Here is a 22298-nt window from a genome sequence, read left to right as displayed (position 1 = left end):
TCAGTTGTTTGAGAACGAGTTTGTGTCTCTGAGCTGTGAGGATGTTCAAAGCTCTGCTGGATGGACTCTGAGGAGAAACACAAGTCAAGACATCAGTAGTGAGTGTGGACCTGGTTGGGGAAAACCAGCTGGTTCTTCTTGTAACATCAGCTACACTGACACAGTTGACAGTGGAGTTTACTGGTGTGAGTCCAGAGAGGGTCCCATCAGTAACATGGTTAACCTGACAGTCACTGGTAAGCTGAGTGTGTGGAGTTAGTGTTGATGAAGCTGTGTGTAAATGGATGAAATGCTGTAGTTTGTCTCTGTGTTGAGGTGGATCAGTGATCCTGCAGAGTCCTGTCCTCCCTGTGATGGAGGGAGATGACGTCACTCTGCTCTGTAAAACAAAGACCACTCCCTCCAACCTCCCAGCTGCTTTCTTCAAAGATGGCTCCCTCATCAGGAAGCAGCCTACAGGTCACATGACCATCCAGCATGTTTCCAGGTCTGATGAAGGCCTCTACAAGTGTAACATCAGCGGTCATGGAGAGTCTCCATCCAGCTGGATCACTGTCACAGGTGACACACTCACCTGTCTGTGTTTCTGCAGGTTTCAACATTCACTATGTGACGACAACTTAATGACTGTGTTTGCTTTATTTTAGGGGAAGACACCACCACACCTCCATCTACATCCACACCTCCACCTCGTTCTACTTCTCTTCCTCCATCACTTGCTCCTCCAGTTCTCTTTGTGTTGTCATCTGTTGGGTCAGTCTGTGTTGTGACTTTACTGGTGGTACTGGTTCTGCTGGTGAGACGACTTGTTAAAAGGAAACTTAAAGGTGAGGAGATTTCATGGTTTCTCTCTTTTCAGCTTCAATTTTTAGTCTTACTTCATTCACATAGTAACACACTCACATAGTAAGCATATATAGCAGCTGGATAGCGTATTCAGCTTTGGAACTTCAGGTCAGGGGTTTGACTCCCCCCCAAGATGTCTAGATCCAGTAAGGGTCCCCAGGCTAATCAAGCCTAGCCTACCTTGAACATAAGCAAGCAAGAGCAATAACTGGTGTCATATACTGCCCTTTACTTTCAGTGACAAACAACAATGGAGCCGAAATCAAGCCAATATCAGTCACCATCTAATGCGGGATTTCCCAAGGTGCCCCGTCCACACTGCTGTTATAACTTTGTGTGATTATCAACAAGACTGGCTACAGATCCTGACTAAGGAAAGGAGCAAATCTGAACTACCTCTTCTATATGAATGGCATCAAGCCGTATGCCAAGAGTGATTGATAAAACCTCCAGTTCAGTGGAAGGCTCTAACCTATACTGCCCAAATGAAACATCTTTTGCCTGGCTTTGTATTTGCCATCAGTGACATCCGTAGTGGCTCATTCTGCAGCATTATTTGTCCTTGAGATGCTTTCAAAGAGTTGAGACATACTTCAAGATGACAAACTGATTTCAGGTCACAGACAGGAAGGCAGAGATAAGGAGACAGGGCCTGCTATTACAAGACAAAGATCAACACAGCACTAGCGTAACATCACAAAGTGTTCTGGTTATTGTAGGGACCACAGACCTGTTTTGATGATTGTGGGCCATAGATTGCAGAAGCAGCATGCTTCCACTACCCACATGGCCTACTTTTAATCCTTTGGGGGGCGGGGGTTCAGCTCTGTTTTCAGTTTCAAAACAAGACATTTCTGTATGAAAAAAACTTTTCTGTTCTTGTATCCTGTCTTATTTGTACCTGGGATAAGGTGCCTGCATCATCTGCACAGTTGCGTCCTCCCTAAAGCAGCTGTTTCACTGCTAGTCGCTGATTTAAGAAATTTAGTTTTTCATTATGTCCATTTGAATTTGAATACTGGAGACAAAAGAAGGGGATCAAATAATTTTGCATCATAATCAAAATATTAACAGCAGTACTTAAATGACTATCTGCAGTGATGTCCTCTGTGTGTGTTTTATTGTGCAGAGACTGATCCAGCTGCAGTCTACTCAGCAGTGAGAACTGAAGACGTCAGTTATGGGCAAATCACCATCAAAGAGAAGAAAAGAAAATTAAAGAAAAGAGGTACAGCTGCGCTTCTTTGTCTTCATCATGGATAAAAAATGAGAAAGAGAGTCCAGCAGATGTTGAGATTACTGTCTGCATGAATGTGACACTGTTTACTAATTACTGTTGAGCAAAGCATCTTTATTTAAACAGGGCTGAAGTCAGTGTGAGATCATCACAGTTTTTTCACGGGACGCAGACACGTTTCTTTCATCAGATTCATAAAGCTGTGTGCATGCATGCCTCGGCTTTAATTACATTTCCACTCTCATCTGTAGAAGTGAAAGCTCCCGCAATGCTTGAAGCAGAGACACCAAGTTAATTGTCCGTTCAGGCTTGTAAGGCCATCGCCTTCAGACTTTTTCATCTTTTCTGTGCATCATGGAAGATGCATGATGTGAAGTTATGGCATAAGTCTTGACTAATATCTTTAATCATGTGTGGGTGTAGTCATTGCAATATTCATTTTTTTTGCATAGAGAATCACTATTTGCACCAAATGTTATAAGACATGTAAATATCAAAGAAGTGCAAAGACGTGCAGCTCAGTTAAAAATATTGCAGTTAGTGTGATGTACATGCATCCCATGATTTTAGCATGTTTTCATGAAAACAGTGCTTTGATCAGTTGTTTGGTTTAATAATAACCTTCACTTCCAGTTCTGTTTTCTTCTTTCATGACAGTAAAGAAAAGGGTCAAATACTATATGAATACATAATAAACCTATAAATGCCAACAGTTTCAGTTTAACATTTTTGTTTGATGTTTGCTGCTGCAGCACTAAACAGATGTGTGTCTGTCTTATTCCTGTTCATACAACATAAAAAAAGAAGTGTAAATAATCGAAATAGTTTTTTTGTCATATTAAATGTAATGGTAAGTGCCAGTATGAATGTAGAACTGCACTGATGTCTTCTTTGTGTGTTTTATTGCGCAGAGTGTGATCCAGCTGGAGTCTACTCATCAGAGCAAACTGGAGACGTCAGTTATGGACAAATCACCATCAGAGACAAGGAAACAGATCAAAGACCAGAGGTACAGCTGCTCTTCTTTGTCTCCATCATGGTTCAGAACAAGTGTTTTTTTCCTTCATAAGGCCGATATTTATTCTAAATATTGAGATGCTATTTGATTATCTGTTTATCTATCATCTATCTATCTATTTTACAATTCGTCTTTTCATTGGAACGTCACAAAAACTTCTAATTCATTACCTTTATGCTAACCATCATTTCAAAGAATTTGAAGTGTGCACTTTGTTTTGAAAACTAAAAAAATACTGTGTTAGTGCAGTTTTGCAGTTTTTTAAAACTCAGTTTGCTTTAAAATCATTGTAAGTTTAGTGATCTCTGAGGATATTTAGATGTGTTTGCACTTTTTTGTCTCCATAGAAATGCATGCCTTAGTCTACTTTAGCTTATTAAAGACAGTACTATACCATGTAGGGTATATTTTGTCACAAAGTGCTGGTGTTTGGGTTTGGAGTGATAGGATCAACTTTTCTAGCTTGAGTAAGAAGGCAAGCCACAGCATTCAGAATTTAATACAATTGCACATAGCTCAACATCAGACATGACCAAAAAATGGTCAGAAATACCAGCGTTGTCGATGTTCATATTACAAATATCCAGAGAAAATGAGAGGACCAAATCCAAAGTATGTCCTTTTTTAAAAAAATTGTTAGGCGAAATTATAATGATGTAAATGTTTCCAGTCTCCTGGTCACGTTGGTGTACAAGACAGCCCATTGACTTCAAATATATGAACACTTCAGGAAAAGAAAATCATTCCCACTATGAAGATGTCATAGTGAGTGATCCAAACAACACAGCAATGTATTAATGATTAACTGCGTTTGAGATTTTGAGATTTCCCTTCTTCTTGTGTCACACTGTACTATAGTGATGGGATTTCCGGCTCTTTTTAGAGAGCCGGCTCTTTCGGTTCGGCTCACTAAAAAGAGCCGGCTCTTTCGGCTCCGAACCGGCTCTTCAGGTTGTTTTGTTGCTTTAATTAATTTATTATTAACAATAATATAAAATTATGCACAAAAGGAATTAATAACGTAAAAAAAAGTGGTTTTATTTGTATATGTTTATATATAAATATATGCGGTGGCCCCTAGAGACAAAACACGTACAAACTCCAAAACACATTTCTAGCATGAACTGAACTTCCAAAGCAGAGCTACTAGATCACTTAAATTACACAATTGAAAGCATGTGTGTATTGTTTGTGTATTTATACACAGGCACTCATATATATTCAAATAATTTAAAAAAAAAGTTCATTTACCTGTTACTACCACACACCAAATCCGGTCGTTGGTACTTGCTGGCTTGTGTAGCCACTAGGTAACAAAAGCTCAACACTGCGCCCAGCATCCTGGAGCACTTCTGTTGTCTTTTGTACGTGTTTTGGAGTTTTTACGTGTTTTGGAGTTTGTACGTGTTTTTACGTGTTTTGGAGTTTGTACGTGCTTCAGAGTTCGTACGTGATTTGAAGTTTGTATGTGCTTTGTCTGTAGGGGCCACTGTAAATATACTTTTATTTTTTCACTCCACATAAAATGTAATAAATAAATCATATAATACAAAAATCAACTATTCACATTTCAACTTTTAACTATTTAAATTTTCAGCTTTTTCCTTTTACAAATTTAAAGTGAAAACAACACAAAACACTGCAAACCACAACACAATTAAATATAAATTATAATATGAAAACAAAAAGAAGATGCATATTCTCTGTCATATGGACCTGCATGAATAAATTTTCTGAATCCTTTATCATCTGCAACCGAAAATAGTTGTGGATGATTACTATACCTTTCTAATGTGACGTTGTTGTCCCTGGCTCTCTTTCTCTTTCTCTCTCTCTCCCTCTGGCTCTGTTCCTGTGCTACTGAGTGTAACTACCGCCCCTCCCCCCTCTGCCCAGCGTAAAGCACAAGGCTCAGGTGCGAAGTGAAGCGGAAAAAAAGTGCGAGAGAGAGGCTGAGAGAAAGAAAAAAAAACCCACATGACGGCTCGCGATAAGGAGCCGGCTCGCGTCGTTCACGTCAAAGAGCCGGCTCTAAGAGCCATTTCGTTCGCGAACGACCCATCACTACTGTACTAAGCAATTTGTGGAGAACTCAGGACTACGAGGTGAAACAAAAAAGCTTTTATTGTTGGCTATTCAACAAGTTCAAAGCAAACCACAGAAAAAGACTTCTAGGGGAAACAAGGAGCAGACAACTGTGAAAGTAGAACGGACAACTTGACATGAAAGCAGTGGGAGACAGACAATAAATACACAGCAGGTGATTGAACTGGTGGAAAACACAGAAGGAACAAATTAATGTGACAGAGGACGTTAAATTAAACATGATGTACATGAGTCAAGAGCCCTAACAAAATAAAACAGGAAACAGAACAGTGGGACAGAAAATAAAAATAAAACTCAGAGCAGAACAAGATGAGACAGTAGATCAATATATTATGTATATTTTTTGTATATATATATATATATATATATATATATATATATATATATATATATATATGACAAAGCGGAAAAATGGAAAGAAACTAAAAACAAATCAAATACCCTCATAAATGATGATTATTATTATTATTATTATTATTATTATTATTATTATGTATTGCTGATGCCAGAACAATAAACTATATTGTAAAACCTGGGCAAGCAGCCACACTGATTATTTTAACTGAAGGCACATTCTTAAAGTAATAGAGTACTTCTTCGATTTTATCAAGAGTATTTAAAGCAAAACCCATGCATTATTTTAACTGTGGCTGGTCCCATGTTGTTTGAACTTTTCAGAGTCGTCGCCTAGTCCTTGCTGAAGTCCAACCGCTGGAATCCAACTGCTGTTCCACGTGACCTGAGGACATTCATTACAAATCAGATCTGTATATATTGTCTTTAATCTTTTCAATAAATTCAAGTCAACTCCTACTCAAAGAGAAATTAATGTTTGTGGTAAAATAAAAGCTAAACTTCTTTAACGACTTTAAAGAAAAAAAAAATACATGTATATTTTCATCACCCTGTCTTTCAGCATCTCAGTATGGCCATAACAGCAACATGTATCTATATAATACATGTTATGTGAACAATAAATAACAATCCTATCTAGTATATATCTAATATATACATGTAAAGTAATATATTTAACATACTTAGTTACTTGTAGAACCCTGCTGTTGTCTCCACTGCAGTGATCTGTATTCTCTGCAGGACTTTAGTTGGACTTGTTCTTCTCGTGTGGTTCTGTGGGTTTCATGAAGATGTCTGATGGAAAATGTGAACTGTTGTTGCTAACGCATGCACATGTCTTCAGTGCAGATCAACAAAAGCTTAAGAACAAAGTGTGGATGTGGTTAATGAGTTTTGATTTAAGGAAATGAATTATGTGAGAATTTAAATGCTGTTTAAACTAAAAAATTCTCCATCAGTAGATAACAGTTTGCATGTGCATCTTAGTTACAGTGTTGTTGATATCTGTGGTTGTCCTTGCACAGGACAGTGAGGACATATGTGCTGTCTATACTCATTCAGTCTGATATGATCTCAGTTTCCATTCAGTCAAAATCGGGGTCAGATTATGCTGCAAAAACAAATGCTCAGAGAAAGACTGATGTACTAAGAGATATACTCAAGTAGAGTTACCAGAATCACCAGGATATTTCCAGCCACTTTAATTATATGCATAATTAGTCAGTTCACAGCCAACTATAGGTGCATTCCAGCAGCATCCACAGACAGCAAAAAGCACTAACCACAGTTTAAAGCACGGTCTGGTGCTGCCATCTAGTGACACTGAAGAGCTCCAACGACTGATTTTAGGATCATTCTGGGTCACTTTAACTGCTGCACGTATTTTTGATTTCGTCTATCTATGTTTACAAAATGTATAGCGCACAGGGAACACAGAAAGACACATCTATACTACAATCATTATAGTATAATGTTGTGGACGTTATAGTGTGACTGATCATTTTAATCTGACATTTCATTCTTTGCTCAACTGCACTGTGAAAAGCACAGATGTATACAGTATTTGTATAAGTTATATACATGCTGCCACTCACAGTGCCCTATGTAATGTTAATGCAAAGTTTCATCAAGCTCAGCCCACTCATCTTAGGGAGCACACAGTCACACATGCATTTCTATGCTGCAGTTACAGTTTTTCTCGATTGGTTTGGCTCATTTCTTGAAACCGAGATGACATTCTCAAAATAACATGGACAAATCTCCAAACCACCTTGCAATTGTTCACAACAGAATGTCATTTTCCATTGGTTTTATCAAATTGCAAATGCTTTAGTACATGTCTCAAGTGACTCTGTGCTTCTTTTCAAATGATTATGTACAAGTAGCTACAGTTAGCACAATGAGCCCACATTTAGCACATTTTCCAAATAAATAGATCTTGCCGATCTAAACTGATTAGTTGATTTGTCAGTGAAATGGTTACTCACTCCAAAACATATCAGCATGGTTTCATTGTGTAAGTCATCATATGCACAATTGTCTGTTCAACTGTCAAAATTAGTCAAAGATATAATACCATGAAAGAATATCTTGGAACATTTGATAAAGTTATGACAGTACTTGACAATCAATCAGGTGAAATTAGAACTAACGAAGGAGCAGTTTCCCACATCTCAGATGACCAATCAAACAGGTTGTTCAGATACCTGACAGGTGTTGTCTATGATTATGACTGCTGCCAAAAGTATATAGACAGAGCTTGGCCCGGGGCCAGTTTCATTTGCAGTGTGAACATGGAAGCACCTTGCCAAGTACAACAGCAACTTCCTGCTCGAGGAAGAGGAGGAAGAAGAAGAGGAAGAGGAGGAGTGAGAATGCGTGGAGGAATAGGGGGAAGAGGCCGAGGAGCACGGAGGCACCATGATGTCCCAGATGAAATCCGGGCCACCCTTATTGACCACGTTATAAACCATCGCCTCACAATGGCAGAGGCAGGTCGCCGAGTGCAGCCTAATGTGCCTCGGTCTACAGTCTCCTCCATCATCCAAACCTTTCGCAGGGAAAACAGGTACAGAACTATGCTATTGAACTATTCAGTGTTGGTGTGTGTGTAGGCCTAGAGTACTGTAATATCTTCATGTGATGTTATATGATACTATAAAAATGACAAAGAAAAAAAAATGGAGAAAATACTGTGAATAGTATTCCAGTCACTGTGCAGTGCATCACACTTTTAGTACCATAAAACAGCAGTACAATTACATTGGTAACTCATTTTGTAACAAATTTACAGTGTTGACCTTTGACTTGTATGTCTAGGATTGGACGACAGCCTCAAGTGGGTGGCAGAAGAAAACTTCTAAATGAACAACAAGAACGAGAAATATGCAACATGGTCATTGCAAATACTGCCATCACACTGAGACAGATTCGTAATGCAATCCTGCTAGACAATGTAATGTTCCAAAATATAAACTCTATCAGCATCTCCACAATAGACCGGGTATTGAAGAAACATCAGATGACCATGAAACAGATTTACAGGGTACCATTTGAGAGAAACTGACAGAGTGAAAGGGCTGCGGTACCAGTATGTGCATGTAAGTCAACTACTGGTTGTCTATCATTGTAACACTATTACAGGAAGACATGGTTACCACTGTTTTGTTGTTTTGCGTTATCCTTTTTACCTTCAGAATCCAGCTTTGTGTGACTAGAGCATTTTGCCTAGAAATTGTCTTCAGTTTTCCACTCCCTGTTTTTACAGTACTTTAGATCGTCCCTGCAGTATCTGTCTCTACTTGACTGATTAGATTTATTTCTATTCTATTGTAGAGAATAATGGCATTAGAAGGCAACAAAACCCCTCACATCCTAGTGTTCGTTGATGAAGCTGGCTTCAACCTGGCCAAAGGTCGAAGGCGTGGCCGTAACATCATTGGCCACCGAGCCACTGTGGATGTCCCAGGCCAGCGAGGAGCAAATATAACAATGTGTGCCGCTATATCAGAAAGAGGTGTGGCCACACACATTCCCAGTTTAGGGCCCTACAATACACAAAAGCTCCTCAATTTTTTGGACCACCTTTATACTGATCTGATCCCAGAGAATGAGAGAGGTGAAGAAGGACCTCAGCTACCACATTATGTCATTGTGTGGGATAATGTGAACTTCCACCGCGGCCCACGCATCAGAACCTGGTTCACCACCCATCCCCGGATGCTAATGGAGTTTCTTCCACCTTACTCTCCTTTCCTAAATCCAATTGAGGAGTTCTTTTCAGCTTGGAGGTGGAGGGTGTATGAGCATCAGGCTCAAGACCAGAGGGCCCTGCTGCATGCAATGGATGCTGCATGTGAGGACATCACAGGGGATCAATGTAGGGGATGGTTGAGACATTCACGCCGTTTCTTCCCTCGCTGCCTCGCAAGAGAAAATATCCGTTGCGATGTGGATGAGAATTTATGGCCTGACAGAGAGCAGCGCGTCGATGGCCAGGAGGATGGGGATGGTGGCCAGGAAAGAGGGTGACAATGGCGACCACTGAAAATATTACTGTACTATAGTTCTGGAACTTTATTTACAGTATGGTAGGCTAGAGTTTTTTTTGTTTTTTTTTTGTTTTTTGTTTGTGTTTATAACTGTTCACATTTACAGAATCCTGTATATGTTTTCTTTTCACAGTATGTTCTCTAATGTTAACATTTCTTTGTACGAATAAAAATGTTTACAGTTTCCTTGAGTATGAGTGGTTTATTGGAGGCTGATTTTACTGTAAAATCTTTTAGTTTTATTCATAGTGGTATTCTGTTGCTAGACCTGTGCCTCAGTGACAAAACGTCTAGGCATTTTGACTTGCAGTGCTTAAACATGCCAAAGGTATAATGCATTTTGGGGGCATTGACTATTTATATGAGAAGGATATTTAGTTTTGACACATGGATAAACTCTTTTGGGAGAGATATGAGCTTTTGCAGGGGATCCATGGTGTTGTGGTAAACCATCCAGGTTATTTTGACAAAAGCACTAAATGAATGCACATGTGCCAAGGCAATTGAGAAGGATCTGTGCTATTTTGACTGTACTGACCTTTTATATGGGAAAGGAATCTGCTTTTGAAGCATGGACGAAGAGTTTGGGGGAAGATATTTGATTTTGCTAGTGAGCTATAATGTTGGGCAGAACTGTAAGACTGTTTGGCCAAATGACCTTATGGTTTTGAGAATGTCATCTCGGTTTCAAGAAATGAGCCAAACCAATCGAGAAAAACTGTAACACAGTATGATACACACAGCAGTCATGGAGTAATGCAGAGTCTTTGTCATTCTCCCAACTCCTTCAGTTCATCATCTCTCACTCACTGTCATCTACATATAGACCTACACATAAACTAGCACATCCTCATCCTAAAATAACCAGGCCTAGCAGAATTACACCACATTGTGCCACCTTACTTGACAATATTTTCACTAACAATATGGAAAACAACATTGTGAGCGGAATATTAATTAATGACATCAGTGATCACCTACCAGTTTTTGCAGTTTATGACACTAATTATAAGAAAAATCAGCATGAAGAACAACTGAGATACAGACGTGTAAGGACAGAAGAAACTATGACTGCATTTAAGAACGATCTATTAAATCAGGACTGGGACAAGGTGTACAAAGAAGCTGATATTGATATTGCATATGGCATATTTTTAAGAATATTCATGGAGTTGTACGATAAAAACTGTCCAACAATAAAATACAACAGAAAGCACAAATATTCAGATAGACCATGGCTCACTAAGGGTTTACAAAATGCATGTAAAAAGAAAAATACACTCTATAGGGAATACCTAAAACAAAGAACAAAAGAAGCTGAAAATAAATATAAAAAATACAAAAATAAGTTGACCAATATTATACGTGTATGTAGAAAGGAGTATTATAGTAAAATATTGAACAACAATAAACATAATATGAAAGGAATATGGGATGTTTTAAACGGTATCATTAAAAATAATTCTGGACAACAAAGTTATCCACAATACTTTATCGATAATGGCAATATTATGGAAAACACTGCTGATAAGGTCAACAGCTTTAATCATTATTTTGTAAATATTGGACCAAAACTGGCAGAACAAATTCCTGAGTCACTGCCATCAGTAGAATGTAGTGAAAACCTGATTGATAGGAACCCTAACTCAATGTTCCTCACATCAGTGGAGGAAAAAGAAATAATTGACATTGTACACATGTGTAAATATAAAACATCCACTGATTGTAATGATATTGACATGAAAATCGTCAAGAAGGTCATTGAAGGAATTGTAGGACCTCTAACATATATTTGCAACTTATCATTTCAGACGGGAAAAGTGCCAAACAAAATGAAAATAGCTAAAGTTGTGCCGCTGTATAAAACCGGGGATAGACGCCACTTCACAAATTACAGGCCTGTTTCTTTACTACCACAATTCTCCAAAATCCTAGAAAACCTGTTTAATAAACGATTAGACAAATTCTTAGATAAATATAAATTACTCTCTGACAGTCAATATGGATTCAGATCAAAAAGATCAACATCTCTGGCATTAATCGAATCAATTGAGGAGATTACGAATGCTATAGATCAGAAACAGTATGCAGCTGGAGTATTTCTGGATCTCAAGAAAGCATTCGACACAATCAATCATGACATATTAATTAATAAACTGGAACGGTATGGGATTAGGGGGGTTGTACTGCAATGGGTGAAAAATTATTTAAGTGACCGGAAACAATTTGTGAAGCTGGGTGTCCATTCCTCATCATGCTTGGACATTGCTTGTGGTGTTCCACAAGGCTCTGTACTGGGTCCAAAATTATTTATTATTTATATAAATGATATTTGTAAGGCATCTGATATATTAAAATTAGTATTATTTGCAGATGACACAAATATTTTTTGTTCTGGGGGGAATCTAAAGGAGCTGCTGGATACAATTACTTCAGAAATGTGCAAAATTAAAAAATGGTTTAACAGGAACAAACTATCGCTAAATCTAAGTAAAACTAAAATTATCTTATTTGGGAATTCCCTTAGAAATGCACAAGTGCAGATTCATGTAGATGGTGTGGAAATTGAAAGAGTACTTGAACATAAGTTTCTTGGTGTGATTATAGATGATAAATTAAACTGGAAGTCTCATATAAATCATATACATAACAAAATTTCAAGAAGTGTCTCAATCTTGAGTAAAGTAAAACACATTCTGGACCACAAATCACTCCACATTCTCTATTGTTCCCTGATTGCACCGTATTTGAATTACTGTGCAGAGGTTTGGGGCAATACTTACAAATGTTCGCTATCATCAATCTTTATATTACAAAAAAGGGCCATAAGGATAATCCATAAAACTGGTTACAGAGATCATACAAATCCACTATTCTTAAAATCAAAAATTCAAAAATTCACAGATCTGGTTCATTTTCTCACAGCACAAATTATATATAAAGCAATAAATAACCTGCTTCCTGACAATATTCTAAAAATGTTTTCTAAAAGGGAACGGGGATACAATTTGAGGGGGGAATTAAATTTAAAACATCCTCGTATCCGTACAACATTAAAAAGTTTTTGCATCTCTGTGTGTGGAGTGAAGCTGTGGAACAGACTAAGTAAAGATATGAAGCAATGTCCAAGCATGGCGCAGTTTAAAAAGCGGTTTAAGGATATGGTTTTTACAGGGTACAGGGAAAAGGTAGAGATTTGATAGGGTGTTCTTGTCTAATATTTTCATGTGTGTGCGCATGCACGGGTTTGTTGGTATGGGTATATATGTATGTGTATATATATGTATATGTATGTATGTATGTATGTATATATATATGTGTATGTGTGTGTATGTATGTGTGTGTGTGTATATATATATATATATATATATATATATATATATATATATATATATATATATATATATATATATATATATATATATATATATATATATATATATATATATATATGGGTCAGCACCACAGTCCAGGATGAGACAAGGAACATCCAAGAATACATTGGGAAGATGGCCCCAACTGACCGAGTGCTCAGTGAATACCTCAGGCAGCAGAAACCCAAGAAAGAGGAGGGAGACGAGGAACCATCATGGAAGGACAGGCCCCTGCACGGTATGTACCACCGGCAGATAGAGGAGGTGGCTGATATCCAGAAATCCTACCAGTGGCTGGACAAAGCTGGACTGAAAGACAGCACAGAGGCACTAATCATGGCAGCACAAGAACAAGCTCTGAGTACAAGATCCATAGAGGCTGGGGTCTATCACACCAGGCAAGACCCCAGGTGCAGGCTGTGTAAAGATGCCCCAGAGACAATCCAGCACATAACAGCAGGGTGCAAGATGCTAGCAGGCAAGGCATACATGGAACGCCATAACCAAGTGGCCGGCATAGTGTACAGGAACATCTGTGCCGAGTATAACCTGGAAGTCCCGAGGTCAAAATGGGAGATGCCCCCAAGGGTGGTGGAGAATGACCGAGCTAAGATCCTGTGGGACTTCCAGATACAGACGGACAAAATGGTGGTGGCTAACCAACCGGACATAGTGGTGGTAGACAAACAGAAGAAGACGGCCGTAGTGATCGATGTAGCGGTTCCGAATGACAGCAATATCAGGAAGAAGGAACACGAGAAGCTGGAGAAATACCAAGGGCTCAGAGAAGAGCTCGAGAGGATGTGGAGGGTGAAGGTAACGGTGGTCCCCGTGGTAATCGGAGCACTAGGTGCGGTGACTCCCAAGCTAGGCGAGTGGCTCCAGCAGATCCCGGGAATAACATCGGAGATCTCTGTCCAGAAGAGCGCAGTCCTGGGAACAGCTAAGATACTGCGCAGGACCCTCAAGCTCCCAGGCCTCTGGTAGAGGACCCGAGCTTGAAGGATAAACCGCCCGCAGGGGCGTGCTGGGTGTTTTTTTATATATATATATATATATATATATATATATATATATATATATATATATATATATATATATATATATATATATATATATATATATATGTGTATATGTATATATATATATATATATATATATATATAAAATTGTTGGTTGTGTATCCTTCAGGTGTTAATGGGGTTATTGAAAATGTGTATATGTGCGTATGTGTGTATATACGTAGGTATGGATAGATAGAAACATATATGTGTATATATTAAAAAAAAAAAAAAAAAAAATTACACATAACATATAATGTAATTACAAGGAGGTATTTCTGTAGTCTATTGATACTAGATAGTGGAAAAGGGGTGGGATTAAATAAGCTTATGCTTCTTCCTGCTCCTTTTTGAACATGGACGTTATTTGGAGTTGTGGTTGCTCGTTTTCCTTTTGTTTGCTTTGTTCATTTGTCTCTTTTAATTCTATTTTTTTTTATACTTTTTCAACATGTTCAAAATAAAGATTCAATCAATCAATCAATCATGTATATATATATATATATATATATATATAGATAGATAGATAGATAGATAGATAGATAGATAGATAGATAGATAGATAGATAGATAGATAGATAGATAGATATAACAACAGTTCTAGATATAGAAGGAAGGGGGCCAGGGACTGGTGAGTGTCAGCACCACTGTCCAGGAGGAGAGAAGGAACATCCAAGAATACATTGGGAAGATGGCCCCAACTGACCGAGTGCTCAGTGAATACCTCAGGCAGCAGAAACCCAAGAAAGAGGAGGGAGACGAGGAACCTTCTTTAAAATACGGTGTGTTTTTAATATCTTAATTCTATTAATCCATAATTATGTGATATGGATATTAAATACTTTTAGTGAAATATAATCCCTCCAGAAAGGCAGGAAAAGCCCTGTAACTTATTTTAAAACTAAATATGTTCCCTAAAACGGTGACAGAGCTACAGACCCATGACACTGTTACCCAGTTAGCTAGCAGCTAATGACCACCACTATTTGTGCAGTTAATGAAAATATAGGTGATGTTTGTTGTGGTGTTGCAAACACAGCACACTCATTTGTTTCAATTCGTCAGTTGTCTAAATGGATTGGTTCTTATAGAGCACTTTTCTACTCTGAGCACCCACAGCGCTTTACACAACTTGCCTCATTGACCCATTCACACAAGCACTTTTTTTTCCTATCTAACACGCACACACATTGGGGTATAATCTTGGCCAAAGATATTTGCCACGCAGGCTGGAATTTAACCACCAACATTGCCACTTCATTGGGTACACCTGTTCAACTGCTTGTTAATGGAAATATTTAATCAGCCAATCACATGGCAGTAAGTCAATGTATTTAGACATGTATCATTTTATGATGCTTCATGCTACATGTTGATTCCTAAGTGCTTAGCTTCAATTTGATCCCAGTTATAATATAATATAATATTATTTGGAAACTTTTCATGGGAATCATTCAGTCTAAGTCATCAGTCATGCAGGTCTTTCCACACAGCAGCTGTTTCTATGCAGTTTGTTTTCCTTAAATGGAAAGAACTGCTGACCTCCATGGGGAAGTAATTAGACAGTGTTTACAAATTTCAGTTGTTCATTGAGTCATCAAGTGTGATCTGTCAGGGGAGTGTGAGACAGTCCAGGAGGAGAAAATCACAATCAAGCTCAGTATGTTTGTGATGTCATGAGTATGACTAAAATACTTATTGATCATTATTGATGTAGGTCTTTCATTTTTTTAGGAATAAAGTATTTATTTTGCTGCTTCTTGGCAAAATAAGAAGACTTTGTTCATGGATGAAGATTAGATATGATATGAAGGATAACCTGAGACAGGTCTGTAGTCTTAAAAACATCTTCAGCACAGAGGATCATTGGCTGTGCTCTTCTCTCCCTGGAGGTGCTGTAGGGGTCCTGCTGCCACAGGAAAGCCTGCAGCATCCTGAAGGACGCATCCCACCCATCACCTGTCAGAGCTGTTACCATCAGGAAGGTGGTTCAGGACCATTAAAGCCAAAACAAACAGACTGAGAAACAGCACATATGCCAGGGCTGTTGCATTAATAAATACAATCGGGGGATAAATCGCTGCGAAAACACAACAATCAACTGTGCAATATTTTCTTTTTAACTGTGCAACATTCTAAGGACTAAATCACAGTGCTCCAACCGTATCCTCACTTGTTTGTATTCTCACTTGTTCATATACAGTCTTGTATATGCTATATTTATTTATTTTATTTATTTATATTTATTTTTAATTTATTGTACATATATGTTTCCTCCTCTTAAAAGTACCCTCTTTCAAATGTACTGAACGGGTCTGCATACAATTTTGGTTGATTCTGATTCTGATTTAACAAATAACCAGTTAATCACCACACAGACCCATGAAACTTAAGAGTCTGTCAGAGTCCTGCGTTCAGATTCATAAGAGCTGATTTTTTTTTTTCTGATGCAGAATCAGCGTATGTCTGTGCCTGCAGGTCTTATCTCTGAAAACAAACAAATGTTTAATCTCTTTCACAGATCAGAACTGTTTTGTTGTGACAGCTTTGTCACAGTGATGATGATGAAAACAAACTGCAAACAAAGAACACACATTTTATCTAAGAGCAGCATTTAGCTGCGTGTCATACCAGTTTTCTTTCCTTAAAAAGCAGCTCACAGAAAGTGAAAACTGCACGCAATGAAAAGGTAAATATTTATTTCAGTTTTAAGTGCTTTCATAAAACTTTATATTTGCTGCTCATCTCAGTGTCGTCTTCACACTCTTTATGATGAATCGACAGACAAGAATACATGAAAATATGAAGCCCATCACATTCAATCTCAGTAGTAATAATTCATGTGACATTAGTTCCTACTCAATTAATGAACATTTTTAGAAGAAAAAAATGTCACTTCTGTGCAGCTTCTTTGCAACATATACAAACCTGGTCATGAAAGGAGGCTCTGTGTTTGAGCATTGTGAGGGGGGATGTTACTCAGGTAAAGGGACCAGGCGAGCTACAATGAGGCCCTCAGGTATTCTTCCGTTTTCTGGTATGTTATTATTCCCGATGAGTCAACACACATCCAGACATGATGCAATCGTGTTGTGTTAGTCTGAGTCCAGAACTCAGAGTCAGAGAGTAACAGATGGCATCTCAGTCTGACATCAGGTTTGTTTCTTTAAATATTCATGCTCACCTGGTCATCAATGGATTTCTGTCTCCCTGCTGGACTTGACACCCGAGGTCTGTTTCAGCGAGATCTCCGCTCTTATCCTTTTTCTGATAAGCTTAAAGAAATCATGTTCATCTTGGATGTGTTATTAAATCTACTGAGTTACTGAGGCAGCATCACCTGAAGCAAATATGTGTGACATGAGAGGTATGAGTTCACATCATACTCTGAAACTGATACTGTCAGCCTGCAGTATCACAGAGACAATATACATGACGAATACATCATAGAAGATCATAGAAGACCCACTGTTTTAAAAAAATAAAGACACGTCTGTGTCCCATTGTTGGCTTTTAGAGTACAACAGGTTTTCAGTAACTTGTCTGATTCTTTTGTAAGAGAAAAATGCATGACGTTGAACCACTGGATGAAACTGAAATACGTATAATACACAAACAGGTTAAACATGAACAAAATACATCACAGAGCATCAGATTCTGCCCACATGATGTCAGCAGTAATAACTTTCCATTCAGTAAAACAAGTCCTTGACATCTTTCAAACCTCTTTCATATTCATGTAGGAGTTTTGTTTTGTTTTTCTGTTGTGTGTGTGTAGTTTACGTCATCAAGGTTATAATTTAATAACATGTTTATAGTGATTGGTGTATGAAGCCCTCTGACAGTTCTTCACCAGCAGGTGGCAGCACAGGAGATTCTGTCGACCCAACAACACATGGAGGCTTTCTCTGTGACCTCTGACCTTTAAGCCTGAAAACTTTTGAATTAACGAAGCGTGGTGCTGCTCTCTGTTTTCCTCCATGTTCCTCCAGCGGAGCGGACGAAAAGAAAAGAAAACCCCCCAAAATGAATCAAAGCACCCCCAAAGATTTCTTACTTTTTTGACAATATTTGGTGTTTGTGTGACACACTACAAAAAATATAGAAAGCATATAGTACTTGGTTGAGATGTAATATTTTAACAACAAAAGTATAGTTACCCCCAGTCCCAAAATGGTTTGTTCCAGCTCGCCTCTCCCCATCTCTGGCTCTGGTGCCCTTTGTGCCAGAGCGATAGTGGCTGAGACGCAGCAGAGCGGAGGTGTAAGTGCCTGGCTTAAAACAGGACATAATAGCTGCAATTAACCTTCAGTTACTCTTTATATACTTTGATAGGAGTCAGGCCATGTTTCTTTTTAGCTGAAAAACATTACACCAGGTAACCTGCAGTGTTGAAAACATGTTTTCCGACAATGTTTGCTACCCTACAATCCGTCCTGTTCTGTAGTAAAATCAGCGACATTTGACCATCCTGTTACTGTGTGTGTGTGTGTGTGTACAGAGAGATATATATAATATTGTTTTCCCTGAGACACGCTGGCTCAATTAAATTAGCAAATAAATAAAAAAGAAAAAAAATCATTTCAATTCAATGTTATTTATATAGCACCAAATCAAAACAGCAGCTGCCTCAAGGTGCTTTATATTGTAAGGTAAAGACTGCACAACAATACTGGGAAAACAGAGAAAACTCCAACTATCATATGACCCCCTATGAGCAAGCACTTTGGCAAGAGTGGGAAGGAAAAACTCCCTTTTAACAGGAAGAAACCTCCAGCGTAACCAGGCTCATGGAGGGAAAACCATCTAACAGTCAAATGTTTGATCATTTCTGAGACAGTCCTACACTTGTACGGACAAATTCAGGTATGAAAGTATGAATGTTTTGTGTGTGAAATTCACTGTTCATGAACGAGGCACTTAGACTGTAAACAGCATTTTAATGTCACAGCTATTTGAGCTGAGGGTAACTCTATCAGATGGAAGCAAATACTATTTTTATAATGGGTCTATCTGATGATTATTTATTAATCTTTCAACAGTCCAATACTAGAAAACATTAAAACTATTACAAATACACAACGAAAATGGTGATCACAGTTGTGGAGATAGAATCGTGTGAATGGGGGAAATTTTGGTTGTGTTGTTATGGATGTTCTTCAGTTTATTTCATATAAAGGATGAATAATGAAGAAAAACATTCTAGATTTTTGCATTTTTATTGTTAAAAACTGCTCAAGATGTTGCTCAGTCACATTTCCATAGCAGATGGTGTAAGATCTTTATGCAGTGTCGGTGAGACGATCTTGCAGCAGATCAGTCAGGCAAAACACTCCTGCGGACACTCCTCTGTAGAAGGAAAAATGGAAAGTGTACGGTAATCAGTGCACATCAATTTGTATTTCAGGCTATTTTTATATAGAACTTCACCACCAATGTAAAAGTACCGGTTTTAGGAAGATGAACAATATTTTCAGGAAGGATGCCGGACTGCAAGCAGAGCTGGTTGAACTTCTCCTTCACCTCAGCGCTGAGGTCCAGACTACGTCCTGTGAAACCACGTGATGTAAATCTGCTGCAGTGGCTGCAACTTTACTTAACAGTTTACTGAACACAGCTAAATGCAACTTTACCATATAATTTGTTTTCAACATAGGTTCCATTCCGTCCGGTGTTGATGTAATGATTCAAGCAGTACTCGTCAGGCTTCTCATCGACCACACGCATTTCAATCGCTAACCCCTTGACTGACAAAAAGGGAAACAGCAGAAGAAAAGATGTTGGAAAAAAAGTAATACTCAATGATGATGATGATGGAGCATTAACCGTGGTGGTTAAAATGTTTCCTGGCTTTGTGGGCGTACTCACAGGGAATGCTGTATGTGAATTTTCCAGGCACGTCAGTCTTGGATGCCACCATGTCTATTTTCAAACAGTTATCGCTACGGGTGCAAAGACATAACATTAATCATCAGTGTAAATATTTTAATGCTATCCAAATGGTATTTGCTTTGTCTGTCCTCTCGCACTCACGTAGGAAATGAGAAAGCCGCCTTAAAACCCCCATCTTCAGTTGGCTCAAGCGTGACCGTGCCAGACTTTATACTGGCTTTGCGACAGACGAACCACTTGGAATTAGAGCACATTCCAGTCAAGTACCACTTACCTGTACCCTGTGGACACACAAATGGAAAGCATTGAGAATTATAGAGAAGCACAAGAGCTGTTTATTGTAACACTGTGTGCGTGTGTGTGTGTGTGTGTGTGCGCATTTGTAATACACTGATGTATATTAGCTTTATTCATGCTATATCTTGAGAAAACATTTGCAGAATTTTACATCAAAGTTTGCAATGCTTATATTTTGTTGTTCACACTCTGTTTTATATTTATATAGTTTTTTTGTTTGTTTGTTTTTAAAGCAATGGACAAAATAAATATTATCACACAAAATCCAGGGTGAAAAATAACCAATTAACTTAAATGGTGAAGTCATTATAGAAGTAAATTTTGCAAAGGTCAGCCTCCTGTAAAGACTGCTAAACTGTCTGGGGGGTGCCCTGCCTATCCTTGTTGGATAAGGTCCAGCACCCCTTCTTTCCATAAGACGGAGATATTTGTATGAAAACAGATGGGCGGTGAAATAAAAAATAAAAAGTATTATGGATGACTCTTACCGCCTGTAAATCAAAGTCCGCCTGAGGTAGGATTTCAGAAGCAGAAACCATGAGGGAGCACAGTACCACTCCCAGAAGGGCACGAAGTGAAGCCATAGCTGCTGAAGAGTGAAGAAATGATGATGATGGGTGAAGGAAACGGTTTCCAAGGCCTAATCCATGGATCGACTTCCTTCGAGGCGTGGACGTCTATCAGCAGAGAATGTACCTTCACCTATCAGCAGAGAATGTCCCTTAGTCTGTAACACAGTCAAATATATTCTCAAGTAATATTCAAGCATGCCATTCAGCGTGTTAGTACGAGCTCGGGAGCAGCTTGGGAGAACAAGAAAACAGAGACTGCTTCAGATTGTCTTCCCAAAGTGACTCAACTTTATTCACAAGTACAACAGTTTATATAGAGGGTAAAATTCATGAGACAGCAGATTTATCAGTTTAAACCAGTACAGACCAAGATAAGGCAGCGTCTTCCTGCCCTTGGGTGAAGAAGCATCCTTTGTGTAGTGTATCAGTTCAGCTACAATTGTGATTATCTCAGCGACATATTTTCAAGGCACAAAACAAAGAGTTCTTACATTAGTGAAATCTGAAACAAACCATTTGGCCTTCAACAGGCGTCTAAAAGATTAAGAAACTAATGTAGCTGAGGGAGTGATCTCTGTGGTATTTCAACCTTGTACCAGCCTGTGATTCTCACACATCAATTCTTGGGTCAAAGAGAAAAATAACTAAAACAAAGGGGCCTTATTGAATGACAGAGTTTTCCTGTATAATGTCACTATAAAACAATATCCAGTAAATGCTCCCATGGTACTAAAATACCTAACAATGGGGGAGTTCACAAATGAAGATCTGGAAGTTGCTGCCTGGTGACTCTTTATATAGAAGAGTGAGATTATCTCCCCACCAACCGGTTCACACAGTTTTTTTCTAAAGCTGACTGATTAGGAATCTCAAAGTTGGCTTTCCTTATAAGTAATACATGGTCTCAGTCAGACTGGACATGATCACTCCTACAGGAAGCAAAGTAAATGTACTATGATTTTATTTCACCTGTGAAATGATGAAAAACAGCAGAGTATCTAACGCTAACAAAAGCGTGTTGAAATGTTTCATTTTCTGCTGTTTCATAGGTCAAAAGGGCGTTGAACCAAACTGAACCTGAACTGCTGCTACTGTTGTAGTGCAGCATCTGCTGTGTGGTTAATCATATAACATTTTGTACACAGCAGACAGAGGCTACTGGCACTTAAGTCCATCTGCTAGATAGCTTTTAAAATTGGTTAGGGAAGTGGCTTTGATAATACTGATACACGTTCTTTGCTACTGTGACAGGACAGGGATCCACCAGGGAATAGCTGTCAGGATAAAGAGCCTTCAGTTCTCTAAATATAAACTGGGTACTTGTAGGAAACTTTGGGAAGCGGCATTTTTCCTCATATCGTCTAAATTTAAGTTAGCTCAGGTACTTCTTACATACTTGCTCTACAGAAAGCCCAAATAAAGCCAAGGAGATATGTGAAAATAGGAATAGTAAAATATGCATCATAATCAGTTGTATGTGTCAACTATG

General features: G+C 38.5%; 3 protein-coding genes across 3 annotated transcripts in view; 1 reads left to right on the top strand and 2 right to left on the bottom strand.

Moving 5' to 3' along the window:
• LOC146635296 (butyrophilin-like protein 2) overlaps positions 1 to 22298 on the bottom strand; it is a 614223-nt gene that overhangs the window by 257926 nt on the left and 333999 nt on the right. The gene's annotated exons all lie outside the window — the stretch shown is intronic.
• LOC146635304 (uncharacterized) lies at positions 215 to 5945 on the top strand. Its single transcript, XM_085346194.1, has 6 exons — positions 215 to 236; positions 316 to 561; positions 648 to 827; positions 1976 to 2074; positions 2995 to 3092; positions 5886 to 5945. Exons 1-6 carry the CDS (start codon positions 215 to 217, stop codon positions 5943 to 5945), a joined length of 705 nt encoding a protein of 234 aa, XP_085202320.1.
• LOC146635303 (lipocalin-like) lies at positions 19249 to 21525 on the bottom strand. The gene is made up of 6 exons (XM_085346346.1): positions 20726 to 21525; positions 20082 to 20221; positions 19917 to 19990; positions 19682 to 19795; positions 19496 to 19597; positions 19249 to 19397 (listed from the first exon to the last, which is right to left on the bottom strand). The coding sequence occupies exons 1-6, from the start codon at positions 20819 to 20821 to the stop codon at positions 19369 to 19371; spliced, it is 555 nt and encodes a 184-aa protein (XP_085202472.1). The 5' UTR covers positions 20822 to 21525; the 3' UTR covers positions 19249 to 19368.

The sequence above is a fragment of the Diplotaxodon limnothrissa genome, linkage group LG3 (assembly GCF_057381915.1).
Source record: "Diplotaxodon limnothrissa isolate DT_005_m linkage group LG3, D_limnothrissa_male_GT1.1, whole genome shotgun sequence".
NCBI classification, from domain to species: Eukaryota; Metazoa; Chordata; class Actinopteri; order Cichliformes; family Cichlidae; genus Diplotaxodon; species Diplotaxodon limnothrissa.
Note: the sequence above shows the minus strand (reverse complement) of the source record. Positions and strands in the feature narration are given on the sequence as shown.

Coding starts and splice junctions, on each gene's coding strand:
- LOC146635304 (XM_085346194.1), top strand. CDS start 215: ATGGTTAACCTGACAGTCACTG. Junction 237..315: donor GGTTAACCTGACAGTCACTG/GTAAGCTGAGTG, acceptor CTCTGTGTTGAG/GTGGATCAGTGATCCTGCAG. Junction 828..1,975: donor TGTTAAAAGGAAACTTAAAG/GTGAGGAGATTT, acceptor TTTATTGTGCAG/AGACTGATCCAGCTGCAGTC.
- LOC146635303 (XM_085346346.1), bottom strand. CDS start 20,821: ATGGCTTCACTTCGTGCCCTTCTGGGAGTGGTACTGTGCTCCCTCATG. Junction 20,222..20,725: donor CGGACTTTGATTTACAGGCG/GTAAGAGTCATC, acceptor GTGTGTCCACAG/GGTACAGGTAAGTGGTACTT. Junction 19,991..20,081: donor GCGGCTTTCTCATTTCCTAC/GTGAGTGCGAGA, acceptor TTGCACCCGTAG/CGATAACTGTTTGAAAATAG.